This window comes from Atractosteus spatula, chromosome 8 (genome assembly GCF_055471065.1).
Source record: "Atractosteus spatula isolate fAtrSpa1 chromosome 8, fAtrSpa1.hap1, whole genome shotgun sequence".
NCBI lineage: Eukaryota > Metazoa > Chordata > Actinopteri > Semionotiformes > Lepisosteidae > Atractosteus > Atractosteus spatula.
Window position 1 is genome coordinate 1,317,808 of NC_142713.1, and position 22,990 is coordinate 1,340,797.

Sequence of the window (22,990 nt, forward strand, 5' to 3'; positions counted from 1 at the left end):
TGCCCAGCCATGTTGTTGAGGCCGATACCCTGGCTTCTCTCCAGACACAGCTGGGTGAGCTCCTCCAGTCAGGACAGGAGGCTCTTCTGTACACAGAGGGGGGTGGGGGTGGGGAACAAGCTGCCCAGCCATGTTGTTGAAGCCGATACCCTGGCTTCTCTCCAGACACAGCTGGGTGAGCTCCTGGGATCTATTCAACACCAGACTGACCTCGTCTCGCTGGGTTCTGTGGTTAGCGGAGCAGAACTGTGAGGTTCTCTTTAAGCAGAGCCAGCTCTGATCCCTGGAGTGAGTACAGCTTGGAGACACCAGCGGCGATCTGGCTGCTCTTGAACTGAGCATCAATCAGGAGTCTCTCTGGAGTGTTCTTGATCAGAGAGCTGGCTGATATTGATCATGAGTCGATCGCAGGCTGTACTGTACTGTAGCTACAGTCTGCTACACTGTACTATAACTTTGCAGGCTATAACTATACAATGCTGTGCTGTACTGCACTATAACTATGCTACACTGTGCTATTCTGCACTAGGCTGTGCTGTGCTATACTGCACTATAACTATGCTACACTGCTATTCTGCACTGGGCTGTGCTGTGCTGTGCTATACTGCACTATAACTATGCTACACTGCTATTCTGCACTGGGCTGTGCTATACTGCACTATAACTATGCTACACTGTGCTATTCTGCACTAGGCTGTGCTGTGCTTTGCTTTACTGCACTATAACGATGCTACACTGTGCTATTCTGCACTGGGCTGTGCTATACTGCACTATAACTATGCCACAATGTGCTATTCTGCACTAGGCTGTGCTGTGCTGTGCTATACTGCACTATATGCTACACTGTGCTATTCTGCACTGGGCTGTGCTGTGCTATACTGCACTATAACTATGCTACACTGTGCTATTCTGTGCTGTGCTGTGCTATACTGCACTATAACTATGCCACACTGTGCTATTCTGCACTGGGCTGTGCTATACTGTACTATAACTATGCTACACTGTGCTATTTTGCACTGGGCTGTTACAGGCTGTCCTAAACTACGCTAGTGCTCAGTCACAGGTGACCTTTGAGCGGTAGGCTGTAAAGTCGGTCTGCGGTGCAGTATGGACTACTGTGTCGGCGATAAGCCAGGTGCACTGCGTGCAAGAGAGCGGAAGTCGACACGGAGCCCAGCTGTTCCGTCTTGAGAGCGCCGCGAGAAGAGAGCTCCGGGACCGGACTGGACTGGAGGTCAGCGCCCGGACACGGGGCGAGCAGGTCGTGACACAGTTTGAGGATCGCGGTTTTCAGCGCGGAAAGCGAGCCTGAGAGAGATCGCCTGCAGCCGAGTCCGCCGGCGATTCGGTAAGCGCGGGGCATCCACTGGAAAGAGACGTTCAGCGAGATCAGGGTAAAAGCACAGTACAGCGCAGTAAAGCTCAGTGAGATCAGGGTAAAAGCACAGTACAGCGCAGTAAAGTTCTGTGAGACCTGGGTCAAAGCTCAGTACAGAGCAGTCAAATTCAGTGAGATCGATTTAAAAGCACAGTACAGCCCAGCGAGATCGGAGAAAAAGCACAGTACAGCGCAGTAAAACCCAGTGAGATCAGGGTAAACGCACAGTACAGCGCAGTAAAGTTCTGTGAGATCTGGGTCAAAGCTCAGTACAGAGCAGTCAAATTCAGTGAGATCTGGGTAAAAGCACAGTGCAGAACAGTAAAACCCAGTGAGATCGGGGTAAAAGTACAGCACACCGCAGTAAAACCGTGTGAGAGCAGGGTAAAAGCACAGTACAGCGCAGTAAAGCTCAGTGAGATCAGGGTAAAAGCACAGTACAGCGCAGTAAAGTTCTGTGAGATCTGGGTCAAAGCTCAGTACAGAGCAGTCAAATTCAGTGAGATCAGGGTAAAAGCACAGTACAGCGCAGTAAAGTTCTGTGAGATCTGGGTCAAAGCTCAGTACAGAGCAGTCAAATTCAGTGAGATCAGGGTATAAGTACAGTACAGCGCAGTAAAGCTCAGTGAGATCAGGGTAAAAGTACAGTACAGCGGAGTAAAGTTCTGTGAGATCTGGGTCAAAGCTCAGTACAGAGCAGTCAAATTCAGTGAGATCAGGGCAAAAGCACAGTGCAGAGCAGTAAAACCCAGTGAGATCGGGGTAAAAGTACAGTACACCGCAGTAAAACCGTGTGAGATCAAGGTAAAAGCACAGTACAGCGCAGTAAAGCTCAGTGAGATCAGGGTAAAAGCACAGTACAGCGCAGTAAAGTTCTGTGAGATCTGGGTCAAAGCTCAGTACAGAGCAGTCAAATTCAGTGAGATCAGGGTAAAAGCACAGTGCAGAACAGTAAAACCCAGTGAGATCGGGGTAAAAGTACAGCACACCGCAGTAAAACCGTGTGAGAGCAGGGTAAAAGCACAGTACAGCGCAGTAAAGCTCAGTGAGATCAGGGTAAAAGCACAGTACAGCGCAGTAAAGTTCTGTGAGATCTGGGTCAAAGCTCAGTACGGAGCAGTCAAGTTCAGTGAGATCGATTTAAAAGCACAGTACAGCCCAGCGAGATCGGAGAAAAAGCACAGTACAGCGCAGTAAAACCCAGTGAGATCAGGGTAAAAGCACAGTACAGCGCAGTAAAGCTCAGTGAGATCAGGGTAAAAGTACAGTACAGCGGAGTAAAGTTCTGTGAGATCTGGGTCAAAGCTCAGTACAGAGCAGTCAAATTCAGTGAGATCAGGGCAAAAGCACAGTGCAGAGCAGTAAAACCCAGTGAGATCGGGGTAAAAGTACAGTACACCGCAGTAAAACCGTGTGAGATCAAGGTAAAAGCACAGTACAGCGCAGTAAAGCTCAGTGAGATCAGGGTAAAAGCACAGTACAGCGCAGTAAAGTTCTATGAGATCTGGGTCAAAGCTCAGTACAGAGCAGTCAAATTCAGTGAGATCAGGGTATAAGTACAGTACAGCGCAGTAAAGCCCTGTGAAATCAGGGTAAAAGCACAGTACAGTGCAGTAAATAGTAAAGCACAGTTAGATTCAGCAGCAGTTTTGTAGCACAGTGTCTAGTGAAGATGTAGTCCAGCGTCGCTTCGATCTCCCCAAAACACGACAACCCGTTCCACGGCAAACCCTCCCGTTACACAGAGAGACGAAAAGGAAAGGAGAGACGTGGGAAAACACACACACACACACCGGGCCTGGGCTGCTTCACTTTCGATTTCGGCATGACGTCATTGCTGAAACAACAATCGCATTCCGGCGGCGATCGGGTTCGCTGTCCGAGGACACGCTCGTGTGTGTGTGTGTGTGTGTGTGTCCAGGAGCCTGCTTGTCCTGTGTCTGTCTGGTCAGGGTCGTGCTCATTGTCTCTGCTTTGGCATCAGTGTAACTCCTGACCTGTCCTGTAAAGCTCTGTAATCTGGAGCCCTGTGAGCTGGTTTGAGTCTGTTGGTATCCGAGCTGTCCAGGCAGACTGAAGGCTCTGTACTGGAGGCGTCTGTGCTCTCCAGGCAGACTGAAGACTGTATTTTCAATAAGAACACCCTCTCTCTCTCAGGGTGGACAGACAGGTCCTGTCCAGTACAGTGTGGTCAGTGTGAGTCTCTTCAATAAGATCTCTCTCTCATCTCAGTGTGCCCGAGTTTGGGAAACTCTGAAGTTTCCAGACAGGGTATAATTCCAGACAGGCGCGCCTGAAGATGAAATAATCGATCGTCCATCCAGCAGATCGGCGTCTGTAATGGCATTAACAACATTCGGGTGGTGACTCAGCCTCGTCTGGCTTGAGAAGACTCTGTACTGGATCTGTTAGTGAGGAGCACTGCACAACCACCAGTGTGCAGATGACCCCTCCCAGTCTCGTTTATCTCCTCTGCTCCCCGTCTTCGCTCAGCCAAGGAGGGCCGTTGTGGGGCGTCTGTCTGCGGTCACTCCGGAGCCCTGAGGGTCCGTGGAGAGCCGAGAGCAGCGCGGGGTTTAGGACCGGTGTATTTCCTGCCACGTCCATCAGCCGGCCAGCCCAGACACTGCTCCTGCGGCCGCCAGCCTTTCCCGGCTCGTCCTCTCCGGAGGCATGGACCGGGCCTGGGAGAACCGGAAAGTCGGGGCTCGCCCTGGCGCTGGCTGCCTGCGGGGCCCGGGCTCGGTGCCCCGTCCGCTGGGACGGCCGGCTGGCGGGGGGCCAGGCTGAGGGCTGTGGGACTGTGCTCTGTGGTTCCTCAGAGACCCTGTAGGGATGACTGATGACTTCCTGTGGCAGGAGAGAGGAGGAAATGGCTCGCTCACTCATTCACTCACTCACACACTCATTCACTTGCTCTCGCAATCACTGTGTGTCTGTGTGTCTGTGTGTCTGTGTGTCTGTGTGTCTGTCTCTGTGTCTCTGTGTCTCTGTGTCTCTCTGTGTCTGTCTGTGTGTCTCTGTGTCTCTGTGTCTCTGTGTCTGTGTGTCTCTGTGTCTCTGTGTCTCTGTGTCTCTGTGTCTCTGTGTCTCTGTGTCTCTGTGTCACTGTGTCACTGTGTCTCTGTGTGTCTCTGTGTGTCTCTGCGTGTGAGTGATACGATCTGGAAGCCTGTTCCAGAGGCGGGAGATTCCCCTGGGTCTCCTGACAGAGCACACACAGTACCGGCCCTCTCTCCTGCTCTGCATGGCTCTTGGCAACACACTGACTACCTTGTGCCGGGCCTGCTGGGCCCAGGGCAGCTCAGCGGGGCTGGGCTGGGTCAGTGCTGGCGTGGGAGACCTCTAAGGAAAACCAACGCTCTTATAACATGGTACTGGTGAATCACCACAGCCCATTATACCTGAGTTTCAAAACCAATCTCTGTATTAACCCCTCTCTCTCTCTCAGTGCAGTGTTAATGTACTGGAGTGTCCAGTCAGTGTGTGTGTATTAACCCCTCTCTCTCTCAGTGCAGTGTTAGTGTACTGGAGTGTCCAGTCAGTGTGTGTGTATTAACCCCTCTCTCTCTCAGTGCAGTGTTAATGTACTGGAGTGTCCAGTCAGTGTGTCTGTATTAACCCCTCTCTCTCTCAGTGCAGTGTTAAAGTACTGGAGTGTCCAGTCAGTGTGTCTGTATTAACCCCTCTCTCTCTCAGTGCAGTGTTAATGTACTGGAGTGTCCAGTCAGTGTGTGTGTATTAACCCCTCTCTCTCTGTCAGGTTCTACAATGCTGAGATGATGCCCGAAAGCTGTTTTCCTGGAGACCTCAGGCAGCAGATAAACGAAGATGGAGCTTGGAGGCGGGACCTGAGCACAGCGACAGCGGTGAGTCTCCGCCCATCGGTCTGTTCTGACTTCCTGCGATGATTTCATTGGTCGGCATCGGTTCCGTTCCTGTTTCCATTCATCAGCGAGTCTTGCCTGGACAGTCTCTCAGCCACATGACGCTGAATCATCTTCTCGGAAAGCGGGGCCATTCTCGGATGTCCTTCAAGCTGAGGGCTCTTCTGACCAGTAGGCGTGCGGGTGACCTCGTTTCCCAGGAGCTCGCTGGTACTGCAGTTCTACCGTCTGCTCCTGTCCCAGCTGCCTTAGAGCCCCTGTCCCTGAGAAACACTGGGCAGTGAGATCAGGAAGTGAGGAGTACAGTGACTCGTGAGAGCAGGGTACCTCCGGTTATCCTCTGGATTCTGATGACACGAGCCCGATGTTTCTTGCACTCGCGGGGCCAGTGAACTCGCGCTGTGTGTGTTAAGAGATCTGGAGAGATGGACTTCCTCTTGTCTCTCAGTCTCTGGTGTCTGTCCCGGGTTTCCCCCCTCGGTGAGGGTGATGAGACAGCCACCGAGCCGGGATTATAACGGTGCCTGATTCCCGTCCCGACACTCCGGTCGCAGGGTCTGGGAGCTTATTTACTGTCTACTGTTGCTTCTCAAGCTCCTGTTTTGTGGAGGAACCTTCTGGCGGATTTTAATGACCGCCAGCTCCATATCCATTGAGCCGGTATGTGGGACTGGGCCGGCGGCAGTCTCTCGCCCCAGCACAGGGGTACCCCAAGACTGCGAGCGCCCCCCTCGATTGTGGCACTGCGGTGACACGGACGATTGTCAGCCACTGTGAGAGCTCGTTTGTGGAGGGGCGTCAGCTCAGCTGGACAGCCGTGGCAGACAGGAGATAAATCTATTTTTCTGTGGCTGGTGCCGGGATAATTCCTGGTTTTTAAACACAAACAAAGCCCAGGAAAGGGGCATCAGTTTCAGAGAGTCCTGTCCTGTTGGCTGTCTTCTGTAGCTGCTCATGGAGCTGGTGTTGGAACGGTCAAGGCGTGTACAGTACAGTACGTCCCCTGGGGCTGTCCTCGGATGCCCACTGCCTTGGCAGCCCGAGTCGGAGCATGGCGCCCGAAGGCCCGGCGAGCAGCTCGGGGTGCAGAACCAGAACAACTTGAACAAGGCGGTCAGGACTGGTGCCAGGATTACTGGCACCCCTTGGACACAATCGCATGTCTAACAGGGCGACAGGTTATTAAGGGTATTATTGATCCTGCACATCAAGCTTTAGATGACCCCTCTCATCCACTCTCTTTAGAATGTAGTCTGAGAGCAGGTTCCAGATCCCCTGTGTAACTAAGGGCTAAGAGAGCATTTACCTCCTTTATGATGCTTAGAAGCATTCCATTGCTTGATCCTGAAATAAACTGTTGGCAGGTGAGCATGCTGTTATTACTGTTATTATGGGATATAAATTATCTTGTGGGACAGGAAGAGATCTTATGGAGCGATATCGCTGATTGTTGTGCGTTATTATGGTATTGTACTGTTTCTGTATTGTATTGTTGTCGTAGAAAGGAACTGAGTCTCTTTAGTCTGAAGGGAGTGTCCCACACTGACAGGCTGGAGGAACTGAGTCTCTTTAGTCTGAAGGGAGCGTCCCACACTGACAGGCTGGAGGAACTGAGACTCTTTAGTCTGTTGTTGAAGCCGATACCCTGGCTTCTCTCCAGACACAGCTGGGTGAGCTCCTCCAGTCAGGACAGGAGGCTCTTCTTTACACAGAGGGGGGTGGGGGTGGGGAACAAGCTGCCCAGCCCTGTGGTTGAAGCCGATACCCTGGCTTCTCTCCAGACACAGCTGGGTGAGCTCCTCCAGTCAGGACAGGAGGCTCTACTGTACACAGAGGGGGGTGGGGGTGTGGAACAAGCTGCCCAGCCCTATTGCTGAAGCCGATACCCTGGCTTCTCTCCAGATCGATATGAGATCCTGGGATCAATTAACTACCTGTCAAAAGCCACCAGCGCACCTTGGTAACACGATCATCTGACAACGCCAACATCACAGCCCCGGAGATGGAGACAGTAAATATCGAGGCGGAGCGGCGATCCGACACACGAAGGGAGAAAACAGGGGGGAGAGGGGGGCGGAATCAGACCGCGAAGGGTTAAAAACACGGGCCGTGCGCCGTGCGCCGTGCGCGTCTCCCGCCCTGAGCAGCAGCAGGAGCCAGACTCCGGGAGCGAGCGCCGTGTGTGGGGGTGTCCGGCGACGCGGAAACTCCGGCTGCGTGAAAGAGGTTTAAATTTAGAGTTTGCAGAGAAAATGTCGGTCCTGGCTAGAAATCACGTGTCGCGGCGCCGTGTCCTCGGGTGTCTCGGTCAAACGGTGTTCTCTGGTCTCGTACTGTACGTGGGGAGGGCGAGAGCGGACCCGCACAGATAAAACAGTTGCTGTTTTGTGTTTGTCTGTTTTAAAAAAGAAAACGATAAAAGAAGGTATTTTCGGCAGTCCAGCGCCGTCTCTCCGTGTCCGCCCCCTGCGCGGTCCTGCGGGCTGTTTTCGGAGCCGAGCCGAGCCGCGGCTGCTGGCGGTGCCTTTGCTGTCGTCCTCCGGAAATCCCCGGGCGGCCCTCATGGGACTACGCTGCTGTGAAAGAGGGGGGCGGCAGGGGGGTCCGTGCCGGACACACACACACACACAGCCCGCGGGTTAGTTTCTAACTTCCCGGACCCGCGTGTACCGACTGCTCCCACTTCTCCTTAACTGCCGGGGAACTGCAGAAGGGGTAACTGCAGGAGAGTTAACTGCAGGAGGGGTAATTGGGCAGGAGGGGTAATTAAACAGAACAGGTAATGATCACTGTGCGTCTCCCAGGTGGGGTCACTGGTGCAGAATGCTCGCTGTGTGTCTCCCAGGTGGGGCTGCTGGTGCAGAATGATCACTGTGCGTCTCCCAGGTGGGGCTGCTGGTGTACAATGATCACTGTGTGTCTCCCAGGTGGGGCTGCTGGTGTAGAATGATTGCTGTGCGTCTCCCAGGTGGGGCTGCTGGTGCAGAATGATCGCTGTGTGTCTCCCAGGTGGGGTCACTGGTGCAGAATGATCACTGTGCGTCTCCCAGGTGGGGCTGCTGGTGCAGAATGATCACTGTGCGTCTCCCAGGTGGGGCTGCTGGTGCAGAATGATCACTGTGCGTCTCCCAGGTGGGGCTGCTGGTGCAGAATGATCACTATGTGTCTCCCAGGTGGGGTTACTGGTGCAGAATGATCGCTGTGTGTCTCCCAGGTGGGGCTGCTGGTGCAGAATGATCGCTGTGTGTCTCCCAGGTGGGGTTACTGGTGCAGAATGCTCGCTGTGCGTCTCCCAGGTGGGGCTGCTGGTGCAGAATGCTCGCTGTGCGTCTCCCAGGTGGGGCTGCTGGTGCAGAATGCTCGCTGTGCGTCTCCCAGGTGGGGCTGCTGGTGCAGAATGATCGCTGTGTGTCTCCCAGGTGGGGTTACTGGTGCAGAATGCTCGCTGTGCGTCTCCCAGGTGGGGCAGCTGGACTATTGCAGGGGTATTGCGGACAGTAGCAGTAGCAGTGCCAGCACTGCCAGCGCTAGCAGTGCCAGGTCTATAGCAGTACCAGCACCCGTGAACTCGGGGCCCCGGACCAGGGGGGGCTGTCCGCGCACGCGCTGCGCTCGGGCTGTCGGGTACTTTCACCGCGCACGCCGGGACTTCCCCCGCCCCGGAGACGCGTTGCCGGGGGGACGAGGATGGGGTGCGGGGACTGCGGCTTCACACGCAGGAGAAAAGTCCCTCCGGGGGGCTGAAGTACAGGAGCCCCGCCAGCGCCGGCCACGCCAGACCCCGCGGAGAGCCGAGCCGCCTGCGTCCTGCGCGGGTCTCCCGGATCGCCTCTCTCTCTCTCTCTCTCCCCGGTTTCCTTTCGCTTTCACGAGTCCAGCCCACTCTCCCACTGCACGGCGAGCGGACAGAGGGTCATGCGGCCGTCCGTCGAGCCCACGGTGAGCGTCCGAGCCGCGCGGGTCCCGCCGTCCGGCCGGCCGGGCGTGCGGGTGGGCCACGGGTGTACGCGTGGGGCGCGTCTGTGGGAAAGTCGCGGGTGTGTCCGCCGGATCGTCAACCTGCTCCTGTTCATTTCTCGTTTGGCTTTTTACTGGGCTCTCGGTGTAGAGCGTCTTGTGCTGAGCACTGGACGGGCTCGGCGTGCCCGAGCTGCACTGAGCACCGCGCCGTGTCGTGCTGAACACCGCTCTGAGTACTTCACCGTGTCAGGGTTGTGCTGTATTTCAGCTGTAAGTACAGTACATTACTTCAGGGCGTGTCGGGGCTGTGTTGCGTGTACTTCAGAGCGTGTCGGTGCTGTGTTGCGTGCACTTCAGAGCGTGTCGGGGCTGTGTTGTGAGTGAAGTCACTCTGAGCAGCGCCGCGGTGCCCGGTGCGTTTCAGCAGGAATTTCCAAACCCGTTCCCGTCTCCTGCTTATTGCGCTCGGTGTTGACCCAGAGGGGGTTCTAGGAGACGGGGGAGTGAACACCCACACGCGTGACCTTGGAGGACCACCAGCGTGGCTGGACACCCGGGGCTGTGTGCGGCGCAGGGCGGCTGCTTTCGCTTTCAGATCTGCCCCCAGCGCGCCGAGCCCGGGCCGTGCCGTGACGTGGGCGGAGTGGGGCCCAGGCCGGGCCGCGGGGGCCCGCGGCCGACCGCCCGCACGCGAGTCCCCTCCACAGCCCCTCAAGCGGCTGGCACGCCCGGCGGTCAGTGGCCGTCTGTGCTTCGTGTGCCCCGTTCCCGTGAGTGGGAGTGGGGGGGGCGGCGCGGCGTGGAGATGGTCCTCCTTCGCTCGGGCGCTGAAGCGTCTCGCCTTTCGGTCACGCGTGACGGTCTGTGGGAAGCGCGCGTGTCGTCTCGGGTTTACTGTAGTAAATGTGTGGAAGAGCTTTGCTTTACCACTCTGTGACAGTACTGTGATTTACTGTAGTAAATGTCTGGAAGAGCTTTGCTTTACTACGCTGTGACAGTACTGTGATTTACTGTAGTAAATGTGTGGAAGAGCTTTGCTTTACTACGCTGTGACAGTACTGTGATTTACTGTAGTAAATGTCTGGAAGAGCTGTGCTTTACCACACTGTGACAATACTGTGATTTACTGTAGTAGATGTCTGGAAGAGCAGTGCTTTACCACACTGTGATTTACTGTAGTAAATGTGTGGAAGAGCTGTGCTTTACCACACTGTGACAACACTGTGATTTACTGTTGTGAATGTGTGGAAGAGTTGATTTAATTCAGACAGCCAGCAATGCTCTTACACTGAGTTTGTGTGAATTTTTGTCCAGGCATTAACACAGTGCTGGGTGATTAATCTGTGGTGTCAGCTACTGAGGCTGTTCTCCTGCCTGTACGCACCCCAGTTTCCTCTCTCACACAGGAGCCCCAGTTTTCTCTCTCACACACAGGAGCCCCAGTTTGTGTGTGAGTCTGTGGGCGTGTATTATAATAATAATAATAATAATCCCCCACACTTCTCTAGCGCCTGTCTGGACACTCCAACTCCACTCAGAGCTCCTCACAGGTCATGGGGATCCCCTGCACCCCCACCTGGATGATGCTCCAGTCCTCTCACACACACCAGCTCTCAGTGGGAGGAGAGCAGAGGGATGGAGCCAGTTCAGAGAGGGGGGTTATTAGGAGGCCATGAGGGGTAAAGGCCAGGGGGGAGTTTGGCCAGGACACTGGGGTGACACCCCTACTCTTCTCGAGAGACACCCTGGGATTGTTCATGACCACAGAGAGTCAGGACCTCGGTTTTACGTCTCATCTGAAGGACGGCGCCTTTTTACAGTCCAGTGTCCCCGTCACTATACTGGGACATCAGGACCCACACAGACCGCAGGGTGAGCGCCCCCTGCTGGCCCCACTAACACCTCTCCCAGCAGCAGCCTCAGCTCTCCCAGGAGTCTCCCCTCCAGGTACTGGCCAGGCTCACACTGCTGGGCTCCAGTGGGGCTGCCAGCTGGGAGCTGCAGGGTGATATGGCTGCTGGCGCGCATGAGTGCATGTGTGTGTTAATGAGTGAGTGAATGAGTGTTTCTGTGTGTTAATGAATGTGTGAATGAGTGTGTGTGTGTGTGTGAATGAGTGTGTGTGTGTGCAGGGCGCTGGTACGATGACCCTTCCTCCCCAGCAGCCCCGGCGGTGCCCCCCGCTGTCCGCGCGCGGGGGCGGGGCTCTGCGCGGTGCCTGCCTGGTGCTGAGGACTTGTGTGTTGCAGGTGCTGACGGTGCTGGTGGCGGCGGCTCTCCTGGGGGGCGGCCCTGCCGAAGCCCGCTGCGGATCCGGGTACATGAACGCCTTCAGACACCTGGTGAGTGTCCCGCCAGTCCGCCGGGATTGCTCGGCTCCCCCTCTCCGAGCGGCGGGTCTCGGTCCTGCCCCCTGCGCGGCCCGGATCTCCCGGGGCACGCCCCGCACAGCCCTGGGGCTTGGGGTCAGATCCAGAGCGGGGGCCGCGCTGGGGGGGGCTGTCCGTGTGGAGCCTGCGTGTTCTGCCCGTGTTCACGCGGCTTTCCTCCCGCAGCCCAGAGACAGGCTGGTGGGAGACCTGGCCCTGGCGTGTGTGTGTGTGTGTGTGTGTGTGTGTGTGTGTGTGTGTGTGAGTGTGTGTCCTGTGATGGACTGGCCCTGGCGTGAGTGTGTGTGTGTGTGTGTGTGTGTCCTGTGATGGACTGGCCCTGGCGTGAGTGTGTGTGTGTGTGTGTGTGTGTGTGTGTGTGTGTGTGTGTCCTGTGATGGACTGGCCCTGGAGTGAGTGAGTGTGTGTGAGTGTGTGTGAGTGTGTGTGTGTGTCCTGTGATGGACTGGCCCTGGAGTGAGTGAGTGAGTGAGTGTGTGTGTGTGTCCTGTGATGGACTGGCCCTGGCGTGAGTGAGTGTGTGTGTGTGTGTCCTGTGATGGACTGGCCCTGGCCTGTGAGTGTGAGTGTGTGTGTCCTGTGATGGACTGGCCCTGGCGTGTGTGTGTGTGTGTCCTGTGATGGACTGGCCCTGGTGTGAGTGTGTCTCCCTCCTGTGGGCCTCAGACCCAGGTCGCTGTGTGCGGCTGGGAGATCGGGAGAGAGTAAGTTTCCCCCCGGTGATCTCTTCCCTCTCTCTCCAGGAAAAACTGCTGCCGCAGAGTTATCTGTTCAGGGCGCCAGCCAGCGGCGACGAGGACAAGGTAAAGAATTCGAACACTCTCTCTCTGTGACTCTGTTACACTGGTACTGCTGTCTCTCTCTCCCATTTCAGACTGGTCACGCTGTTGACCCAGTCCAGCTGGTACTGCTCTGTCTCTCTCTCTCCCAGTATCAGAAGTCAAATCTCTTGCCTCTCCCTGCGTCCATCTGCAGTCGGCAGCATAGACGTCAGGCCCCCCAGCGTGCTGTTGGCTGCTCCTGAGAGCAGGTCTTGTGCTGGTCTTACTGGTCCTGCCGCGCTCAGGGTACAGTGCCCCTCGCTGGAATGCGACCGCAGACTCCGCCATCGCGATGAGACGCCTTGTGATCATCTGACGGGAGAGTCTGCTTGTCCTCCTCCTCTCCCTCCTCTCCGTCTGGGGCTCTCACCTGACGCTCCACTTCTGCTTTTCCGCCAGGTCCAGGACAACTTCCGGCAGGTCAGGCGGTCTCTGCTCTGCTTCCTGAGGGAGGAGCTGGAGGCGTCCAGGCTGTCCTGTGAGGTAAGGCCAAGCCCCCCCCTCCCCACACCCGCCCGCAATCCCAGCAGCCCCGCGCAGGGCCCGCAGAGGCGTCATTCCGCGACGTCACACCGGGGGGCTGCTGGCGGGTGGGGGTCTCTACGTTCCCTCCCACCGCCCCCAGCGACGCCGCTGCGCTCCCCGGCCTCCGGGAGAGAGCGCCGCCAGGCGCCGTGTCGTCGCAGACCCCCCGGTCCCCCCCCCCCCCCCGGGCGGGAGCGCGAGGCAGCCCTTCCTGCTCGCTAGTCCCCGTGCTGCTCGGGCGGATGAGGACAGGCCCCACCAGCTTGTGTCTGTTCAATAGGCCGGTTCCGATCGCTGTTCTGATCAATGAAAGAGCGGGATTGCCAAGCCTGCGTCGCCTCTTTCCGGACCGCAGGGCTCCGGCGCTGGGCGCGCCCTTGGGGCTCGAGCCCGGTTTGTGGGGGTGAACGGGGGGTCTCACCCGCTGCAGCTCCCCTCCAGCCGTGTGGCAGACGTGCCGTTCGGCCGAGTCCCTGGAATTCTAAAGGAAGTGGAATTCCCGGGAGGTGCCAGGGGAGCTCGGGGGCGGCAGTGGTGGTGGAGGCGATGGGATGGATGTAAAGATTTCCGGACCCAACCCAGGGGGCCTTTCTGACGGTTATCTCGATCGTCATTCCCGTCTCCTTCCTGCCGTGCGATGGCACGGAACTCGTTCCGCACAACGGGCGTCTTCGTCCCTCGATTCAGTACGGAGCCCACCCCTTCTCCCGGAGCGCTGTCGGGAAGCCCCCCCGAGAGCCCCTCCTCTTCCTCGCTGCCCCCCGTCACCAGGGCCGGGCCCCACATGCAGCTCGGGATCGACAGGCTGTTTCAGAGCGGTACTGGCCGACCCAAACCCGGGCCCGGGGTGTCGTTTTCCTCGGCCGTCGGACCCTGGGGGCAACGTGAGCCCTCCTGACGAGGGTGCCATCGTGGACCCCAGTAACCTCACTGGGCTACAGTGGGTTCACGCTCGGCTCCCGGTTCAAGCTGGGGTTGAATCACTGAATCTGTTCCAGGACCAGCTGCTCCTCGTTTCCCCCCTCCTGCCTTTTACAGCGAGTGAATTGTCTCCTCTAGGCGCTCTCCCCTACTGGCCCTGGGTACAGCATCAGCGAGGCCCTGCAGCAGGTGCTGGAGAACCTGGAATATCAACCCGAGAACTGTGCCAAGGAGGTGGAGGTAATTTTGGACGTTTTATTTTCTGTGCGTTTGTCACCGTCTGGGGCTCTTACTTTTATCTGATTCCTTTCCACCAACGTCTTCCTCGTGCTTGACCTGACCTCGGCACAGTCGTGGAGCCCAGTGAACGGCGGCTCTGTGCGCCACCAGGTCACTCATCTTCATTAGGCAGGGCACAACCAGGAGGACACGCGAGCGCCACACATGAGGTCGTCCGAGGTCACAGATGAGAGGAGGGGCCAGTCAGCCCATTGAACCTGTGAGGTAGTTAGTAGCTTATTGATCCCAGGATCCCACCCAGCTGTGTCGGGAGAGAAGCCAGGGTATCGGCTTCAACAACAGGGCTGGGCAGCTTGTTCCACCCTCCCGCCACCCTCTGTGTACAGTAGTGCCCCCTGTCCTGACTGGAGGAGCTCACCCAGCTGTGTCTGGAGAGAAGCCAGGGTATCAGCTTCAACCACAGGGCTGGGCAGCTTGTTCCACACCCCCACCACCCTCTGTGTACAGAAGAGCCTCCTGTCCTGACTGGAGGAGCTCACCCAGCTGTGTCTGGAGAGAAGCCAGGGTATCGGCTCCAACAACAGGGCTGGGCAGCTTGTTCCACACCCCCACCACTCTCTGTGTACAGAAGAGCCTCCTATTCCATTTTAAATGTGCTTCCACACGGGTTCTGCTTGCGTCCTCTGGTCTGGGTCTTGGGTCTCGGTTCTGTTCTGAAGAAGCCCGCTGGTTCACCAGCGTCACCAGGCTGCTTCTCTCTTCTGCCCTGCTCCAGCTGGCCAGATGCAACAGCCAGGACCTGAGAGTGTTCTTCACGGTGCGCCACTTCAAGGAGAAGTACCGGAGAGCTTGTACTGGTGAGAGCACAGGGCGCAGAGGCTGAGCGATCCTGGAATCTCATCCCGTCTTTCCGCAGGAGAGGGAAGCTTTGTCAGTGGCAGCAGGAGTGGTTTGAGCAGAGGTGACAGTAGCTGGGGTAACTACAGCAGTGTGTGGGAGCTGTGTAGCAGGATTAGTTGTAGTAGAGCAGTAGTAGTGGTTTGAGCAGTAGCTGGGGTAACTACAGCAGTGTGTGGGAGCTGTGTAGCAGGATTAGTTGTAGTAGAGCAGTAGTAGTGGTTTGAGCAGTAGCTGGGGTAACTACAGCAGTGTGCGGGAGCTGTGTAGCAGGATAAGTTGTAGTAGAGCAGGACTATAATAATAGGATTATTAGTGGTGACGTTGCAGCAGTATTAGCAGTAGCACTGTGGACAGTGTTTAAGCCTCAGGTATCATGCTGTGTTCTTGTTGTGCTGCAGGAACAGAAGACCGATCAGATTCCTTCCTCATGGAGCTCTGCAGGGGTGAGTGATCATCTTGACTGTTGGGCCAGTGTTTTTAACTTTTAAGAAATTTAAAGCAAAATTTGCCCTGGAGCTAAATTCTCTGAACCCAGCAAGTGAATAAACTGGGGGGGGGAACCACACTTCCACACCAAACTTTCATTTCCCAGAGGTCTTACAGAATCGTTTGAGCAAAACCGTCTTGCCACAATGGGTCTCTCGCAGCTAAAAGCAGAGGAAACACAGTTTGGTCCCGGTGAAGAAAAAGGAAACGGACAAGGATGGTGTTTTGTTGTGGCTGTTTAATTGATCACTGTCAATGAGCTGCAACAGCAGCTGTAATTCCTCAACTCCCGACGCCTGACACGGAGGCAGCGACTAGTTCAGGGGTTCTTAACCTTTCTGGGAGTTCGACCCCGTTTTTGGGGTTAATAAATCTGTTTGTCTTATCTTATCTTGGCGATGACCTGCTCCTCCTCGTGTCTTAACCACGCGCCCTAGGCGGTGAGACGCGGTATCATTCGACGCCGGCGTCAGTGCCAGCTGCTCTGCGGCGCTTTCCCCCACACAGGATTGAAACCGTGTCCTTGGCGCGCGGTGAGAAAAAGCTCTCGCCCAACGCGTGGCTTCCCAGTGAGCCTCGCCGAAAGACACCTGAAGTGCCTTGTGGTTCACAGCGGCGGCTCTTCGGAGGCCAGATCGTTGGCCTCTTAGCTCCTGTAGCTTCTGCTCGCAAAAACCGAACGGGTTCGGACTGCAAGGTCGAGGGGTCTGGTCTGCAGGTGGCGCAGCAGTTCGCCACAGACCACGCATGGTGGCCGTGCATCCTCTCCATCGCGCTGGTCCGTGCGAATCGGTACTCCAGGGGCTTTTCGGCGGCTTTTCCCCATTTTCTCCGGGGTGTTTTTTTTTTTCCTTTCCGTTCGGAGCCGCCCGCCGGGCGTTGCTCTGTGTCTTCCTTAGCCCTCGCTCTGTTCGCTCTGACTCCGTTAAAACCGGAGTGACCCCCAGGCTGAGAACCCCAGGACCAGTGGAACAAACCACAACATCAGCAGAGCTCAAGAGGAGGCTGGATCAGTGCTCTCGTCTGTGTATGACCTGCATTGCCCAGCTCTGGCTGTGCTTTGCTCGGCTGAATTACCAGATTTCCCCCAGGGAAGGTGTGTCAGGGTGGTATCGTGTGTGTGGAAGTGTGTGCCTGTAAGTATGTGTGTGTGTGATGGCCTGATAGTGTCTATTATCTTTTCAGGTGTCTATCCAGCTGCCAATGGGACTCCCTCTTCCAGTGAGCCTCTCCCAACTACCTGTACCTGCAGAACAACTACGACTTCCTCTGCCCCCACTGACAACGACCCCGCCCCCACTGCTGGCACCCCCGCCCCTACTGTCAGTGACCCCGCCTCTACTGCTCGTAACACCACCCCTACTGCCAGTGACCCCGCCCCTACTGCCAGTGACCCCGCCTCTACTGCTCGTAACACCACCCCTACTGCCAGTGACCCCGCCCCTACTGCCAGTGACCCCGCCCCTACTGCCAGTGACCCCGCCTCTACTGCTTGTAACACCACCCCTACTGCCAGTGACCCCGCCCCTACTGCCAGTAACCGCACTCCTACTGTCAGTGACCCCGCCCCTACTGTCAGTGACCCCGCCCCTACTGCTCGTAACACCACCCCCACTGCCAGTAACCGCACTCCTACTGTCAGTGACCCCGCCCCTACTGCCAGTGACCCCGCCCCTACTGCTTGTAACACCACCCCTACTGCCAGTGACCCCGCCCCTACTGCCAGTGACCCCGCCCCTACTGCTTGTAACACCACCCCTACTGCCAGTGACCGCACTCCTACTGCCAGTGACCCCGCCCCTACTGCCAGTAACCGCACCCCTACTGCCAGCGACTCCGTCCAGAAAACCAGTAGCTCCATTCGAGAGAAGAGTTGGTCACCAGCAGGCCATTCTGAAACAGGTATGCATTACTGAAGAACACTACAGATAAGTATTGCAGAGGATGTCTTTAGAGATTGTCCGGATAGGATGGGATATCATTCCTATTTAACTAACACAAGGCGCACAGGTGACTCCTATTCTGAAGGAATGAAATGTTAGAACATCTCTGACTTAGATTTCTTGTAGCCCAGCAGTATTAACACAACATAAACTGGAATGCTACAGACCCTTAAACAGACAACACACACTAAGTGAATATTTGACCAGCATAAGTAACAGCAAAAAGACCCTGACAAAGTACAGGCTCAGTGACCACAGCCTGGACACAGACACTGGACACAGGCAGACCTGACTGCCCAGAGAGGACAGGCTCAGTGATCACAGCCTGGACACACACACTTGACACAGGCAGACCTGACTCCCCAGAGAGAACAGGCTCAGTGACCATAGCCTGGACACACACACTGGACACAGACAGACCTGACTGCCCAGAGAGGACAGGCTCAGTGATCACAGCCTGGCCATAGAGACTGGACACAGGCAGACCTGGCTGCCCAGAGAGGACAGGCTCAGTGACCACAGCCTGGACACACACACTGGACACAGGCAGACCTGGCTGCCCAGAGAGGACAGGCTGTGCTCCCACTGCCAGCGGGGAGAAAAAGAGACAGAGGTGCACTTCCTACTGCACTGTGACAGATACTCCGGGATTAGAGAAACATTCTTCCCGAAATGTACAAATCTAATCCCAGAATTCCTACACCTGCCAGAATCACAAGTCCCAATCCTACTGGGAGAGGGAGGAGGGAACTCAGTTGAACTGGTAGCCCAGTGTGTGATCTCCTGTCCCAGCCTGAGGAACAGTGAGCCCAGCTCCCAGTAATGCTCCACATATTTATACTGTATGCAAATATCTTATGATGTGGCTGTATTGTAAATGTCTGTAGATTTTTTTTTGTTAGTTGTATTTGCTTTGCTGTGGCAACACTGATCGTACTCTTTGGTCATGCCAATAAATCACCTTGAATTCAATTGGATCCCTTGCAGGGCTGCTGCTCACAAGTGTGCTGTTGAACGTGTTTCTGCTTGTGACTGTGATCTACCTGCTCTCGAGATGGAGACACCCTGCTTCTCATGAGGTAAAACAGTGTTACTGTACTCTACTATCCAGTGTGTCTGTATTAACCCCTCTCTCTCTCTCAGTGCAGTGTTAATGTACTGGAGTGTCCAGTCAGTGTGTGTGTATTAACCCCTCTCTCTCTCTCAGTGCAGTGTTAATGTACTGGAGTGTCCAGTCAGTGTGTGTGTATTAACCCCTCTCTCTCAGTGCAGTGTTAATGTACTGGAGTGTCCAGTCAGTGTGTGTGTATTAACCCCTCTCTCTCTCAGTGCAGTGTTAATGTACTGGAGTGTCCAGTCAGTGTGTGTGTATTAACCCCTCTCTCTCAGTGCAGTGTTAATGTACTGGAGTGTCCAGTCAGTGTGTGTGTATTAACCCCTCTCTCTCTCAGTGCAGTGTTAATGTACTGGAGTGTCCAGACAGTGTGTGTGTATTAACCCCTCTCTCTCTCAGTGCAGTGTTAATGTACTGTAGTGTCTAGTCAGTGTGTGTATTAACCCCTCTCTCTCTCAGTGCAGTGTTAATGTACTGGAGTGTCCAGTCAGTGTGTGTGTATTAACCCCTCTCTCTCTCAGTGCAGTGTTAATGTACTGGAGTGTCCAGTCAGTGTGTGTGTATTAACCCCTCTCTCTCTCAGTGCAGTGTTAATGTACTGGAGTGTCCAGTCAGTGTGTGTGTATTAACCCCTCTCTCTCAGTGCAGTGTTAATGTACTGGAGTGTCCAGTCAGTGTGTCTGTATGAACCCCCCTCTCTCTCAGTGCAGTGTTAATGTACTGGAGTGTCCAGTCAGTGTGTGTGTATTAACCCCTCTCTCTCTCAGTGCAGTGTTAATGTACTGGAGTGTCCAGTCAGTGTGTGTGTATTAACCCCCCTCTCTCTCAGTGCAGTGTTAATGTACTGGAGTGTCCAGTCAGTGTGTGTGTATTAACCCCTCTCTCTCTCAGTGCAGTGTTAATGTACTGGAGTGTCCAGTCAGTGTGTCTGTATTAACCCCCCTCTCTCTCAGTGCAGTGTTAATGTACTGGAGTGCCCAGTCAGTGTGTTTGTACAGTATTAACCCCTCTCTCTGTCTTCTAGACTACACAACCAGAAGAAATCCCACTACAGAATTGTCACACTGTATAATCCAGCATTTAGAAAGAACACATGCAAAGGTAACTCTTCTTCCTGATTTTCATTGTAATGTTTTCCTGTAATTTCTGGTGCTCAGTGTAGCTTTCACTCAAGTCTCCTCTCATTTATATCTTATTATTATCCTCTTATCTACCTGGTCGCCCTCGTGCCTGTTTGATCATGTCCCAGGAAGTATTCGGTTTCTGTGCTCAAGTTTGGATTTATAAGCGGTTATCGTTTCTGAAACGGCGCCGTGTGCAGAGACCGAGGGGTGCTCATCGGCTGTTACGTTCAGTATTTTTTTTTTAACTCCCCTCCCGTGCGGATGTCCACTTTTGGAGGTGGGTGCGTCCCCAAGTTGGGTCTCTCTCTCTGTGTGGACTGTTGGAAGAGGGCGGTCCGGTTTTAAAATGCTGGTTCGGGAGGTCCGGAGAGAGAGGTAGAAGAGAGAGGTGTGGAATAAACTACGGCGAATCTCTGCGAGGCTGACGTTGGTTTTGTGGTTTTTGGTCAACGCGAGATCGGGCGGGTTTGTGCATTTGGCTGTGGTGGGGATTGGGACTGTTGTGGCCCCCGTGTGTTTTTTGTTTTCTGTTACAGCTCAGCTCAGTGCAATAAGTTAGCTTGTGGAAGACTGTTCTTTGGCCTTGCCGCCCCTCTTCTCGGGAGACGGGTTTAGAGGGTACTGGGTGGTAGGAAAGTGTAGTGTTTTTTTTTGTTCGTTTGCGTATTTCCATCTGTTTAGTCCCTGGCTCATGTGCGCCGGGGAGAGAACCGTCCTCCCACCCAGCAGGGGGTGACGTGGTGCGCTCTCGGCCCCACCCGTGTGCTCTGTGTTTACTGGGATAGACTCCGACGCAGCCAGGTCATTCACACAGCAGCCAGTTCCCCTGCGGCGTTTTCTTCCAGCGTGGTTTCGTAAGGAGCGGGGCGGACGTAATCATCAGCCCAGTTGGAGCCGTTTTCCCCCAACTCCTTCGATCTAAGGAGACGCGTGAGGTCTGCCGGGCTTGAGCTGGGACTTGAGTGCATCCTAAACACGTACGGAGCTGTTCTCCATGGGCGTGAGGGTTTGAGCAGGAACCCTGTCTCACTGCATTGCTAATAATTTTACATGGCACCTTGAAAAGTATCTTCTCGAAGCTCTTTACGGGTTAAGACCAAAGAAAACAGTATGAAAGACAGGAGATAAAATCAGCAGAAGGAAGCAGGGATCAGAAACAGACACCAGCTACACAGACGCCTTTCTGAAGAACGTTTTCAGTCTGTTTGACTGACAAAAAGATCACAGATAAATCTTTAAACGTTTCACACGTGAAATCCTGTCCTGTCGACTCTCGGTCTTCGTTTTCTTGCAGGAGGGGCGGATTGTTATCGTGCGGAGAGCAGAGCCGTGCGTGGGAGCTCTCTCTCGAGGGGCGAGAGCTCGGGGAGGGAGGAAAAACACGACAGCGGCACCGCAGCAGAGGAGAGCGAGAGAGGGTGGCTGGTTTCGGGATCCGCTTTCCGGGATGGGCTCGGATCGCCGGGGGTTTCCGGCTGCAGACGGGACCCTCGCTCTCCCGATCGGCCCGCGACCCGGGACCGAAATGACTCCTGACCGGTCCGGAACTCGGCCCGCGCCGCGTCTCCGTTTGTCCCCCCCCCCACCCGAGACATGTTGCAGGCAGCACGGGATGCCCAGCTGGACTGGACTGGACGGGGTCCCGGGGGGGTCCCCGTTCTTGGGTGGAAGCTCGGCCAAGGCTGCGCCCATCGTAGCTTTCACGGCTGTCCCAGGAGCTCGCCTGACTCGCAGCCGGGACTTCCTAGCGCCGCTTGTTTTGTGTTGTTTTAATGATTTGGGGTGCAAACCTGGCACTCCTGCTTATTTTCAACCATAACAACATGTAGCTAAACCACAATAACCTCACACTAACTTATTGAAAGGCAGCAAGGTTGCACAACTTAAAGCTGTTGCATGAAAGAGCACCACATGCACATAAAACTTATAAAACGAAATATTCGCATCTGAAGTATGCCTGGACCTGTCTCAAATGACTGCATGCCCATGTGCTTTTACACTGTCTCTCTGCTTGGAAAGAAAACTACATTCACCCCGTCATCCCGAGTGGATTTCATCAGGAGTGGAAGCAGGTATTCAGAATTTCCCGGCGCCTTCTGGGGGAAAAACCCGCTCTCCTCCACGGTGGAGATGACTCGCTCCTTGGGCAGTGGATCCAGGGGGGGATTCAGTCCTGCACTGGCCTCAGGCGCCGACTGTGCCGATGTGGAAGAATACGTCGCCGTCTGCGTGTCACAGCACGGTCCGAGCTCCCTCGTCCTGCCAGCTCGTGAGCTTCCAGTGTGCAGCAGTGTGGACCAGTCGGGGGGGGTGGGTGAGGAACAGGGGCAAATGAAGAATGCGGTCTTTCCCTCTGAAGGGAAAGAGAACCATGAAGAACAAAAATATATGCTGTGGAAAAAATAAAATATACGGTAGAAAAATATATTCTTCTTTCAGCACTTTTTTAGAAAGCAATCTCAAACAAAATGAACACTGCTTTTCCCCCCCCCATGCAGATTGCTTTGGCAGCTGAGGTGGTTGTGTTGCTGCTCGCAAGCTTTTTCCTGGCTCAGTGGGGCAAGTCACGACCTGTATTGTTTGTCTTACATGTGTGTGTATTTTTTTTGGCTGCTTTTGAATGCTTTCAATGTTCATTAAATAATCTATTTTTCATACCTGGCTGGTGTTTCAATCCTCGGTCTGCCGTATTAAAAAAACAACAACTGCAAAAATGAAGTTAACCGACCCAGAGGTGTCACTCGACACCCACCAGGAAGGGGCGCACAGCCTGATCTAAAAGAGGTCAACCGAGGCCCACATGCAGAAGGCTTTTAGATTTCAGACACCTGTGGGGAAAAAACTAGACAGCATACTTGTTTTGTTTTGTTTTGCTTTTCGGGCAGAGAAGGGAACGTGAGGTTTCTGCCATTTGTTAGCATGTGAGCAAAGACACACATGACTAAGGAGCTCATCGTGACTCAGATGCATCCACACTGTATCAGACAGGCCCATAGTGTCAATTACAATATCAGACACGCCCACAGGGGGAGTGACACTGTATCAGACACACCCATAGTGTCAATTACACTACCAGACACGCCCACAGGGGGAGGGACACTGTATCAGACACACCCATAGTGTCAATTACTCTATTGCACAGGCCCACAGGGGGGCGTGGCACTGTATAACGCGCACCCACAATGTGGGTTCTGTATCAGACACGCCCACAGTGGGAGTGGCACGGTATCAGACAGACACGCCCACAGTGTCAATTACTCTATCAGACACGCCCAAAGGGGGAGTGGCACTGTATCAGACA

At 55.0% G+C, this 22,990-nt stretch overlaps 1 protein-coding gene across 5 annotated transcripts; it reads left to right on the top strand.

The window, feature by feature from the left end:
* The first annotated feature begins 1,230 nt into the window (after positions 1–1,230).
* On the top strand, positions 1,231–22,346 carry LOC148829000 (uncharacterized). Of its 5 annotated transcripts, XM_088923610.1 has the most exons (12): positions 1,231–1,348; positions 5,142–5,247; positions 11,475–11,567; positions 12,359–12,418; positions 12,836–12,919; positions 14,021–14,122; positions 14,898–14,979; positions 15,421–15,465; positions 16,694–17,410; positions 18,439–18,530; positions 19,590–19,666; positions 20,984–22,346. In XM_088923610.1, the coding sequence occupies exons 2-11, from the start codon at positions 5,158–5,160 to the stop codon at positions 19,635–19,637; spliced, it is 1,413 nt and encodes a 470-aa protein (XP_088779736.1). In that variant the 5' UTR covers positions 1,231–1,348; positions 5,142–5,157; the 3' UTR covers positions 19,638–19,666; positions 20,984–22,346. The 5 variants fall into 5 exon arrangements, with proteins under 5 accessions (XP_088779736.1, XP_088779737.1, XP_088779738.1 ...); XM_088923611.1 differs by lacking the exons at positions 1,231–1,348; positions 5,142–5,247 and adding an exon at positions 8,922–9,204; XM_088923612.1 differs by lacking the exons at positions 1,231–1,348; positions 5,142–5,247 and adding an exon at positions 10,727–11,172.
* Positions 22,347–22,990: the final 644 nt, after the last annotated feature.